Source organism: Neomonachus schauinslandi, chromosome 10 (genome assembly GCF_002201575.2).
Source record: "Neomonachus schauinslandi chromosome 10, ASM220157v2, whole genome shotgun sequence".
In the NCBI taxonomy this organism is placed as follows: domain Eukaryota; kingdom Metazoa; phylum Chordata; class Mammalia; order Carnivora; family Phocidae; genus Neomonachus; species Neomonachus schauinslandi.
Genome location: NC_058412.1, coordinates 62,399,088 through 62,412,234, shown reverse-complemented (window position 1 = coordinate 62,412,234; position 13,147 = coordinate 62,399,088). Strand labels below are relative to the sequence as shown.

At 32.6% G+C, this 13,147-nt stretch overlaps 1 protein-coding gene across 2 annotated transcripts in view; it reads right to left on the bottom strand.

Moving 5' to 3' along the window:
* The window catches only part of FANCL (FA complementation group L), an 89,748-nt gene that overhangs the window by 543 nt on the left and 76,058 nt on the right, over positions 1-13,147 (bottom strand). For both annotated transcript variants that reach the window (XM_021701303.2, XM_021701304.2), the window contains 6 exons: positions 9,652-9,802; positions 3,242-3,325; positions 2,727-2,772; positions 2,569-2,650; positions 1,617-1,733; positions 239-310 (listed from right to left, as the gene is read on the bottom strand). In XM_021701303.2, coding sequence (XP_021556978.1) covers positions 239-310; positions 1,617-1,733; positions 2,569-2,650; positions 2,727-2,772; positions 3,242-3,325; positions 9,652-9,802 — 552 coding nt within the window. The remainder of the gene's footprint in view (positions 1-238; positions 311-1,616; positions 1,734-2,568; positions 2,651-2,726; positions 2,773-3,241; positions 3,326-9,651; positions 9,803-13,147) is intronic.

The following is a 13,147-nucleotide window of genomic DNA, read 5'->3' as shown; positions in this document are numbered from 1 at the left end:
AAGTTTGTGGACGTTCTAAAATTAAGATTGCTTTATGCTAAAAAATGGGGTCATGATACTTCCAAAGGAGCAATTTAAAAAACAATGTTATGGGTAGGGACTATTTTACTTTTTTTAATACACAGAATAATTAATAAAATAATGTTTTAGATATGTATATAGTATATCAGCTTATCTTCCAGAACATGTTACTAAAAGAAAGCTAGGCACATTTTATGAAATGTGATTATTTTCTTACCTTGCTACAATATGGGCATTCACCAAATATGATGTTAAAACTCTGTCTACTAGTCAGTAGTCCTCTCAACCACTGAAGATTTTAAAAAGAGAAGATAAAGGGAGCAGTGTCAGCATGATTACAGATTCTCCAAATATCATTTCCTTTGAGTACATATATTTTTATTCCAAAAGATTTACCTTCTTAATTTTCTTTTAGCAAAAAGGGGAACATTTCCTGAGCCAATACCAGACTGGTAATATGCTGAATAACAAACAAGGGGAGACCAGCATGGATGTCGAGGTCTATACCACTGGTTTATGCCCCTTTATGCACTTTCTCAACCCCAAAAGACAAAATTATGAACCCCATGGACTTGGTGTGCATTGACCCCACCTAAAATCATTAATTACAAATTAAGAACTGCTGTAAAAGATCCAATAAATAGGCTCTTGAATATTTAGGTCTTAATTCTGGTCTTAATCACCAATAGTGGGTTAATTCTCAATCCATTAATTAGAAGCATGAGGCAATCCATTTTTAAAAATTAAATGAATATTCATTATTACAAAAGAAAGCACATGTTCCCTTAAGAATATCTCTATAATTAGACCTGGTACTTCATGGTTTTGTATAAGGTAAATTGACATCTCTAAGTTCTCCATTGTTAAAGTGCACATAACACCAACTGCTATCTCTAAGCACAAAAACGGGAGGTGATATTAAGGAAGATGGAAAGCACTATAGAACTGGAAGGTGTTCTATATATACATGCATATATAATCATGTCAACTATGCACTTCTGTAGAGATCAAGTGACTACACAGTAATGGAAGCAGACTTCGCATATAGTAAATAGTAAATAAAATGTCACTGAGAGTGCTATGACATATTTAGATCATAAAATGCATTCTTCTCAATACCAAAAGATTATTACATTTATTCTGTACTTAAGTCTACTCTGAAAAGTAATAGATACCTCCATAGTGCTACCCTTTCACCTTGCTGCCACCACTGCTCCCACTTGTATGAGTCTACAGAGTTTGCATTGGGTTACAGGAGATATTTACTTCAAGAGTCCAAGGTACCATTGATTTTATTTGTTAGCATCAATAAGCAGTCCATGAATATATTCTGGATACACTTTCTCCCTTCTTGGGATACTTTAGGACATTTCTTCACTGATTAGTAACCAGGATGAAGAAATGAAAGCACATGGCCATCTGGAAATGAATTGGTAAAGGGTCTAATGGCAAAAGGGATCACCATTCACTAAACAGATTTTAGATCCAAATATGCATACTTCCTATGTCACGGTAGCCAAAAAAGTCTTGCCACAGTTATTTTTATTTATTTACTTATAAATATAAATAAATATATTTATTTATTTTATTTCTACCTCATATAAGCATATTTGATGGAAAGGCTGTCCACACTGGGAATTATCACACACTTGATCAGGAATGGCGCCATCAAGTTGATAGGCATAACAAATCCCACAATCCATAGAAAAATCCTTCAAAGAAAATATTTATAAGCAGATGTGTTTAAAACACAAGGTAACATAAGAATGAGTAATACGGTATAGATAATACTAACTTTTTATAAAGTTTTTATAAAGGTAGCTATATCACAATATTACAGAAAATAGTTATATCACTAACACTTTAAAAAAAGCTATTTGTAAGAAGAGTGCTTCATTTTTTTCATCCAGTAAGTAACGCACACAGATATAGTCAAAACAGATTCTATTTTGGGCTTAAGTAATTTTCCCATATTGTACATCAATATAGTGCCACTGTAGTATGTAAAGAGAAGAACTGACATTAGCTAGTGATTACTAAAATTTCAAAATTCTGTAAAGGAATAAGCCAAAAACATCCCCACCACTTTGACAGTCTACAACCTCGGCTGTTTAATCAAAAATCAATTCTGAGTTTATTATTTTTGCAACATAGTAATGTCTATTCATTTTTAAAAACTGTACTGCCACTTTTCACAAATACATCAAGCTAATTAAAACTTTATTTCAATCATCCATAAGTAGATACTAATAGAATATCCAAACATCTCATTAACTACTTTGGACCTTTCCCCCTATTTTTAATAATAAAGATGTCTGTCATTAATCACTTTATTGCTACGAAGACCATGAAAAAAGTATACTTAAACCACTAATCAAAGGTTAAAAAGTTCTTTGATGCTACTGTTGCTTGCAGTTCAGAAGTCTGTTATAATATTCTTCCAACTCCCTCCCTTTCAGCCTCATTTTTCTCTGGTGTCTAAAGGAGGAACATTTAACTTTCATTATGCTATGCTGTTTGGAATATCAAAGCACTGATAAAACTTACAGATTTTTCCAGGTTAGCACGAGCTGGAAAATCTATTTCTAAAACATCTTTCAAGTTTTGTAACAGACTATTTTCTGGATCCCTGAAAGCATGAAAAAAAAATTTGTTATTAAATTTGCAAAATAGAAAAATAACAATTGTATTGCAAAGATACCTACCACGAATGTATGTTTCTGCTCAGCTTAATTCCCAGAGGTTTTACCACTTCAGATATTTAAAAAAAAAAAAAAAAGTTTAATAATTTAGCGTCTGCTGCTCTCACTTTGTAAAGATATTTAGCACAGAATTTTTTTTTTACTGAGATATAATTGGCATATAACATTGTATTAGTTTTGGGTGTACGACATAATAATTTGGTATATGTTTTTATTGCAATACCCTCACTACAAAGGTTAGTTAACATCCATCACCACTTACAAATGTTTTTTTGATGAGAACTTTTAAGATCTATTCTCTTAGCAACTTATAAATATTGTCAAATATAGAATTTGCTAATTACTTGACTGGAAAATCTAAATCATATATTTTTTAAAAACCACAAAAGTACACAGTTCAGAATGATGAGACATTTTCATTTAAAATGATTACCAATATATTAATATTTCAGAATATTTTAACAGTGCAAGATAAGAATTTTATGACTCTGTTAACATTTAAATATGAGATCTCATACCATGGTCTGCTCCAAGAAAGCAGCACTCAGGAAGCATAGTAGGATGCCTGGGGTCAACGTCTATATTTATTGAAGCATTATTTCCTAGAATAAAAGAATATTGAAGTTTATAGAAGTAGAAAAGTTCATCAAACAAAAAATAAAGGGGTATCTACCTGGGTACTTAGTGTACCAAAGGAAAGATTAGCCAATGTTTTATAGTTTTTTAATAAGCATATTAGTATTTTATAGTCTAAAAGAAATTTTGAAATTATGATTATGACTAAAGATTTGGGGATCCATCCAAAGTTTCAAAATACATAGTCAATCCACTGAGTTACTATAATTAATTTATACTAGAATTCTGATCAGAATTCTATTATAGTGTAAATAAAAATTATCTATAGAGTGATAAAGATCTTTAACATTAAAAGAAATCACAAGATTAAGAAATAGTTATCTAAATGACTTCCATGACCTCCTTGAAAAGCAGAACTGTGGTCAAAAATTAAAAGACGAGAAATACAATAAATGGTAAAAACAAACATGTTTATGATTTTTTATGAAGTTTTATCAAAACATTTTCTATCAATAATCACTTTCAATGTAAATGGACTAAATTCTCCAATCCAATGACATAGGGTGTCAGAATGGATAAAAAGAAAAAAACAAGACCCATCTATATGCTGCCTACAAGAGACTCATTTTACACCTAACAACACCTGCAGATTGAAAGGGAGGGGGTAGAGAAACACTTATCACACACATGGGTGTCGAAAGATAGAGTAGCCCTACTTATATCGGACAAACTAGACTCTATTTTTTTTTTAATTTAAATTCAATTACTATTTGGTGTATTACTAGTTTCAGAGGTAGAGTTTAATAATTCATCAATTGCATATAACACCCAGTGCTCATTACACCAAGTGCTGTCCTTAATGCCCATCACCCAAATACCCCATCCCCTCACCCACCTCCCCTCCAGCAACCCTTAGTTTGTTTCCTATGATTAAGAGTCTCTTATGGTTTGTCTCCCTCTCTGATTTCATCTTATTTTTTCTCTCCCTTCCTCTATGATCATGTTTTGTTTCTTAAATTCCACATATGAGTGAAATATGTTAATTGTCTTTCATTTATTTCACTTAGCATAATACCCTCTAGTTCCATCCACATCGTTGCAAATGGTAAGATTTCATTTTTTGATGGCTGAGTAATATTCCACTGTATAGATACACACCACATCTTCTTATCCATCTATTGATGGACACATCTGGGTTCTTTCCATATTTTGGCTATTGTGGACACTGCTGCTATAAACAATGGGGTCCAAGTGCCCCTTCAAATCAGTATATTTGTATCCTTTGGATAAATACCTAGTAGTGCAATTCCTGGGTCATAGGATAGCTCTGTTTTTAACTATGGACAAACTAGACTTGTTTACAAAACTGTAACAAGAGATGAAAAAGGGCATTATATCATAATAAAGGGCACAATCCAACAAGAACATCTAGCAATTGCAAATACTTATGCACCCAATGCAGAAGCACCCAAATATATAAAACAATTAATAACAAGCACAAGAACTAATTGATAATAACACAATAATAGTAGGGGCCTTTAACACCCTATTTATATCAATGGACAGATCATCTAAGCAGATCAACAAAGAAATAATGGCTGTGAATGACACACTGGACCAGATGGACTTAACAGATATATTCAGAACATTCCATCCTAAAAACAGCAGAATACACATTGTTTTCAAGTGTACATGGAACATTCTACAGAATAGGTCACATATTAGGTCACAAAACAGGCCTCAACAAATACGAAAAGATTGAAATCATATCACTCTCCTTTTTTTAGTCAATGCTATGAAAGTTAAAGTCAACCCACGAGAAAAAATTTGGAAAGACCACAAATAAATGGAGATTAAACAACGTCCTACTAAACAATGAATGGGTCAACCAGGAAATAAAGGAAGAAATTTAAAAATATGTGGAAACACATGAAAATGAAAACACAACAGTCCAAAACCTTGGGGAATGTAGGAAAAGTGGTCCCAAGAGGGAAGTATATAATAGCAATACAGGGCTACCTCAAGAAGCAAGACAAATCTAAAATCTCCAACAACCTAACCTTACACCTAAAGGAGCTAGAAAAATAACAATAAATGAAGCCTAAAGTCAGCAGAAGGAACGAAATAATAAAGATTAAAACAGAAATAAATGATACAGTAACTAAAAAAACAACACAACAGATCAATGAAACCAGGTGCTGGTTCTTTGAAAAAATAAAATCAATAAACCTCTAGCCAGACATCAAAAAGAAAACAGAGAGGACCCAAACAAATAAAATCACAAACAAAAGAGAACAACCAACACCAAAGAAATACAGACAATTATAAGAGAATATTATGAAAAACTATATGCCAACAAATTGGAACAACCTGGAAGAAATGGATAAATTCCTAGAAACATATAAACTATCAAACTGGATCAGGAAGAAATAGAAAACTTGGACAGACTGATAAGAAGCAAAGAAACTGAAGCAGTAATCCAAAAACTCCCAAGAAACAAAAGTCCACGGCTAGATGGCTTCACAGGTGAATTCTAGCCACAGTGATCACACAACAAAAAGAATTAAAAGGCATCCAAATCAGCAAGGAAGAGGCCAAACTTTCACTCTCTGCAGATGACTTGATATTCTATATAGAAAACCCAGAAGACTCCATCAAAAAACTGCTGGAACTGATAAACGAATTCAGTAAAGTTGCAAGATACAAAATCAATGTACAGAAATCTGCTGCATTTCTATACACCAATAATCAATCAACAGAAAGAGAAATTAAGGAATCGATCCCATTTACAATTGTACTAAAAACCGTAAGATACCTAGGAATAAACCTAACCAAAGGGGTGAAAGCCTGTACTCTGAAAACTATAGTGATCAAAAAAACTGAAGATGACACAAAGAAACGGAAAGACGTTCCATGCTCATGGATTGGAAGAATATTGTTAAGATGTCTATACTACACAAAGCAATCTATACATTTAATGCAATCCCTATCAAAACACCAACAGCATTTTTCACAGAACTAAAACAATCCTAAAATTTGTATGGAATCACAAAAGACCCTGAATAGCCAAAGCAACCTTGAAAAAGAAAAGCAAAGCTGGAGGCATCACAATTCCAAACTTCAAATTATATTACAAACCTGTAGTGATCAAAACAGTATGGTACTGGCACAAAAACAGACACACAGATCAATGGAACAGAACAGAGAGCCCAGAAATAAACCTACAACTATATGGTCAACTAATCTTTGACAAAGCAGGAAAGAATATCCATTGGGAAAAGTACAGTCTTCAACAAATGGTGATGGGAAAACTGGACAGAAACATACAAAAGAATGAAACTGAACCACTTTCTTACACCAAACACAAAAATAAATTTAAAATGGCTGAAAGACGACCTAAGCATGAGACCTGAAACCATAAAAATCCTAGAGGAGAACACAGGCAGCAACCTCTTTGACATCAGTCGTACAAACTTCTTACTAGATAAGTCTCCTGAGGCAAGGGAAACAAAAGCAAAATAAACTATTAGGCTTCATCAAAATAAAAAGCTTCTGCACAGTCAACAAGACTAAAAGAAAAGGCAGCCTACAGAATGGGAGAAGATATTTGCAAATGACATCTCTGATAAAGGGCTAGTATCCAAAATGTATAAAGAACTTGTAAAACTTAACACCCAAAAAACATATAATCCAACTAAAAAATGGGCATTAGATATGAACAGACATTTTTGCAAAGAAGACATACTGATGGCCAACAGACACAAAAAGATGCTCAACATCACTCTTCATCAGGGAAATAGAAATCAAAACTATGAGATACCACTTCACACCTGTCAGAATGGCTAAAAACAACATAACAACAGGTGTTGGTGAGGATGTGGAGAAAGGGGAACCCTCTTGCACTGTTGGTGGGAATTCAAACTAGTGCAGCCACTCTGGAAAACAGTATGGAGGTTCCTTAAAACATTAAAAATAGAACTACCCTATGAACCAGCAATTGCACTACTAGGTATTTACCCAATGAACACAAAAATACTAATTCAGAGGGATACATGCACCCTGATGTTTATTTAAAGCAGCATTATCTACAATACCCAAATTATGGAAACAGCCCAAGTGTCCATCGACTGATGAATGGATAAAGAAGTAGTGGTATAGAAATACAATGGAATATTACCCACCCATAAAAAAGAATGAAATCTCGCCATTTGCAACTATGTGGGTGGAGCTAGAGAGTATTATGCTAAGTGAAATAAATCAGAGAAAGATAAATACCATATGATTTCACTTATATGTGGAATTTAAGAAACAAAACAAATGAGCATGGGGGGGAAAAAAAAGAGAAACCAAGAAACTCGTAACTGTACAGAGCAAACTGATGGTTACCAGAGGGGAGGTAGGTGGTGGGATGGGTTAAATAGGTGAGGGGGATTAAGGAGGGCACTTGTCATGATGAGCACCCAGTGTTGTATGGAAGTGTTCAATTACTATATTGAACACCTGAAACTAATATCACACTGTATGTCACCTAGAATTTAAAAACTTAAATAAAAAATACAGAAATAAAAAACATTTTCTGAGTTCTTTTGTTCCATTATAAGTTAACAATGAATTCAATTCATATTAAATCAGAAACTGTTCACTCAATAACAAAAGCAACTAACCTAGTTTATAGAATCTAAGAAAATCTATTTCTATTTGGCACTAGATTCTTTTATAAATTCTACCTACTGGAATATTGTACTAATTTCAGAAATTTTACTATTTTTTGAAGGTATATTAGTATGACTGTAAGGTCTATTTGGATTGTATTTTTTATAGTGAAAATGGCTTGATAAATTTTATACACTATAGCATGAGCTTTTGGCTAAGGTTGGCAACAATATGAACACAATTACAACAGATCTGACAAAAAGAGGTAATCAAATCAAATAAAAAATGACTACAAATCATTCATGAGAAAAACAAAAATACAAAAGTTAACTTATAATCTCATTTGTTTATACATTCTTTACCTTAAGCACAAATTCCATATTAGCCTTTAGCAATGTCATGTACTAATGGCTCCAGAAAGTACTTTCACTTAACAGTGGGTATATCATTTATTTCAATTAATTTGCTGAAAACTTGGTCTTAAAAAGACAAATCAATGCCTAAGCAAAAAAAAAAGAGCTAAAGGTAAATATAGAGTGTGAATAAAAACCAGGTTGTCTGTGCTGAATGAGAAATATAATAAAAGGTACATTTAATCATTACCTGATCAAAATAATTATTTAAATGGAACCATGAAGAAAATTAGTTACTACACTCCTTTGAAGAAAACATTTTCATTCTTAATATCTATTTGTTCACAAATACACCATAATTTGTTAATTATTCCAAATTAAATGCCATTAAAGACTTTTTAGACTAACAATACCACTTGTAGAATTGCTTGCACAATGATACCTTCCTTTTCTCATAATTACATGTTACTTCTTTTCTCCCAGATAATCTATTATGCCTGGGGAGAAACTACAAAAATTGCTAATGTAGATATGATTCACAACAGAATTTCATAATATCCTTTGGAATATATGCCTTTTAACAATGTATTTATTTGGGCTAAGGAAAACAAGAAGGAAAGATATAAATAGGTATCTTATAATCACCTTAGTAACTACACTACTTACTGTGAACTCAAATACAGTTTAAAACATCTAAAATATTGAGAGGTTGAACTCTAAAACTGACATATATTGCTTGTTCATAATGAAAAATACATAAAGCAATAATTTTATAATAAAGAGAATATGGTTATATTACAGGGATATTTACATCTATATCACATCTTATTAATATATTTATAGTAAAGAAAATACCTAAAATATGTTTAATTATTATTCTGTGCTTTCTGATTACTCTTCAATGGCATGCATGGCCCACTTCAGCTTCCTTTATCCTCTAAATTTTGTCAGAAAATATTCCCAGATCTGTTCACATTAATCTTGTCTAGTGTCATGGATGAAGACTGCATTATTATAATTTTTTCCCTAAGTAATGTAAGTTTTGAAAAGCCTGTTCCACTATTTCTAATTAAGTTAATTAAACAGTATCTCTGAATGATACTTCCATTGATCATCACCTTTTATAATGAAACACCTCAGTATTTGCCCTTTTCTCCTAAAATATTTATTCAAATACATAGTAATAAATCACAGTTCATCCCAAAGTTCTAATAGTTGACTTCAAGCAAAAAAAAAAAAAGTCTCACCTAAGAGTCCAATGTCCTCTTTAGATCCATTTTCCCAATTAATACAAAGTACACACACACACACACACACACACAGTCTCCTTAATCCTTTTTCTGTACCTAGTGCAATTCTGCGTGCTGTCGCACTCCGGGTAGGTTTTTCTGGCTCAAGTACCCAAGTCTTTTCATCGATTTCATCCATAACATCCCAGAATGCCTTCAGTGACTCTAAGGCTGCCAAAAACTGACCATAAATGCTTATTAAGGAGCTCTGTGAAAGACAGATAAAAGCTGCATAAGTTGCGAGACGCTCTTATCAACAACAGATAATTTTTCACTTAAAATACAATTCAATTTAGAAATTTTAAGCTCTGTTTCATTTCAGCTGAAAATACTCTAGTAAACAAGAGTCAACTCTCCCTGCTTCAGCTCTCTTCACCTCCATGAGCATTGACAGAATTTTTTGTCATAGGACTGTGCATCTTACCAGAAATTGTTTTTTTAAAGACCGTATTTATTTTTATTATGATGGATTCTGTACTAAATTTATAGAATAGTAATGACTAATACAAGAGGACATGTATGTACTTTATTAATGACTATACTATATATGTATTGAGCACTGTGTATACAATTTTAGTATTAAAGGTATCAAGTTATCTAGTATACAGTTATCAAGTTAAATGCAGCGCCATTTGTAATTTAATTAAATTACTCTTAAACATTATTAACTTTACAGACTTATTTAGGCAGAGTATAAAAAGGTTCTACACATATTTTCCCACAAAGTTTTTATTTATTCAAATAATAATGGAGTACATTTTCTGTAATATAGATCTATTAATGAGAATAATGCATCTTTTAATGGGTGGGGAACAATGTTTAATTGGGGCTGAAAGTTAGTGTTCCCCTTTATCAAAATCAATTGCAAATGTTTATCTGTTAATGTCTGTAATGAAATTTTACATATATCAACCCTGAAAATGTATTTTCACATACACAGGCACCATGTGGAATATCTAGTACTGACAAATACTGATACAAATCCAGAAGCACAGGATTTTAATAGAGACCATTCATTACTAGGAAGACATCGGTAGATTCTATGAGGTTCTCCTCTTTTTTTTCTTCTTGAGGTAAAATCGACATACATTGCATTAGTCTCAGGTGTACAACCTAATTTATTATTTGTATACACTGTGAAACAATCACAGTAAATCTAGTTACCTGTCACCATACAAAGTTACAAAAAAATTTTCTGCCCTTGTGATGAGAACTTTTAAGATTTACTCTTCCCAACTTTCAAATATGTAATATAACACTGACTAGGTTTTACACATTTCTAAGAATTCAAACAAATTACAAGTAAGGTTTCTTCTAATGTTAAACTTTTAGCCAATGTCTGAACTCAGTATTTCAGACATTAATCTTTTATGGGAATTACCAAATACATTTCCACTAATAATAAGAACTAAAGCCATTACTGATTTTTTTAAAAGATTTTGTTTATTTATTTGAGAGGAAGAGAGAGAGAGAGAAAGCACGAGCAGGGGGAGGGCAAAGGGAGAGGGAGAAGCCGGCTTGATCCCAGGACCCCAGGATCATGACCTGAGCTGAAGGCAGACGCTTAACCGACTGAGCCACCCAGTCACCCCTACCATTACTGATTTTAAAAATCAATTTATAATTACTTTCAAAGTCAACAGTTTCTTATAAAGTAGTATGTTTAAAGGTTACCACTATTTACTAAATATTTTTATATTGAAAGCAATCAAACCTAAAAGCTTAAAAGAAGAATTAAGGATCTTGTTTCAAATAAGCAAAACATATTTTAAAAACCACTGAAAATATCAAAAATGTATTTATCCCAAATAACTGATACAAGCCAACAATGCAAGAATACAGTATACCCTGAGTAACGTGAAAAGAAAATACTTCCTTAAAGGTATATTTTGTACTTATATGTGCTTAAGGAAAACCCATTTCATCTCATCACTTCAGTCAGGGTTTACACCTAGATGAAGTCATGGCTCAGTTTCACAAAGCTAGTTCAACTCTGCAACCTTCAATAAAGGTGGGGGAGGTAAGAGTAGGAACAAAAGCTTGAAGGTAGAATACCTGTTCTCTATTGTTATGCCATACTTATCTATAAATTTAGATGCCAAAATCCAGAAATCAGAAACCAAACTCCCAAGTTCTGTTTTGTTTTTACTATGGGCTGCACTTTATTTCCTCTTTCATTAAATGTGCCACCATTCTTTAGATACCCACACAAGAAATCAGCTGTGATTTCTTTTTACACCTAATACATTCAATAACTAAAGATCTGTTTTTATTTTTAACATATTTCTTGGTAACTCTATTTACCCTAGTATTATTATGTCCTATTAAAATAACCCCAGACATGCCATCACTGACTTACTGAAAAATACCCTATCTAAAATGTAAAACTGAACATCAGTCTGCCTCAGAAAACCATTCAAAACAACCTTCAACTGGATTTTTCCCCTCTAGTCATATTTCCCTGAAGCCCATTATTTATATTGCAATTAGGTTGATATTTGTATTCTGCAAACCGGATACTATAACTTAACTTCCTGGCTTACAACAAAACAATGTAAATAAATGGCAGTTCTCTAAGTGGTATTTTTCCTTTGTAATACCAGCACTTAATGACAGCAACACAAATTCCAAAATTTAAGTAAACTGAAGTCAACTACCTGATATAAAATAATCATTTATGACCTTCATCATTTTATTTATTAAGGCTACTGTTATTTATAGGTAGCTTGCAAATTATGTTTTATGTTAGTGATTAAAACCACAGTTCTTTATCATGGCTTGCAATTAACATTTAATATGTATCCATAGATATGTTTACATAGAGTAAACTAAAATACTTCCCATGGGCATATTTACCACTCCAAGATTCAGTAAGCATCTTCTCTATGATCCCAAGTTTCTATCTATGATTCCCAAATTTCTTTAGGCCAGATAGAGAACTCCAGAACTGCTCAGCTATCACTATACAGATGATCTCTATATTGCTAACAGACGCATCGGATTCCTACTGCTCCACACTGATCTCATTATCTTCCCAGAGAAATTTTCCCCTCCTAGGTTCCCCACACCCACCCCAGGTGACAGAAGATACAACCAGGAATCTAAGCATAGATTACTAAGTAGTAACTAGATTACTAAAAAACCCTTCTAACTGAATTTTCTTCCTTTAGTTATAGCCCCTTAAAACTCATTATTTACACTGCAGTTAAACTGATTTTTGTATTCTGCAGATCTGAAACCATAATTTGTGTATAATAAGGCAAACATTGATCATCAGATATATACACAACAATTGCTTGACAGTATGTTGATTTATTAATAGCTTTATTGAGATTAAGTGATATACAAAGAACTGTACATATTTAACGTGTACAAGTTGATGAATATGTCTATTTTTGCTTTGCTGCCTGTGCTTCTGGTGTCAATCAAGAGATCATTACCAAGACTAAGATCAGGAAGTATCCCCCTGTTTTGTAAGGAGTTTTTTAGTTTCAGGTCTTATATTTAAGTCATTAATTCATTTTGATTTTTGTATACAATGCAAGGTAAGGGT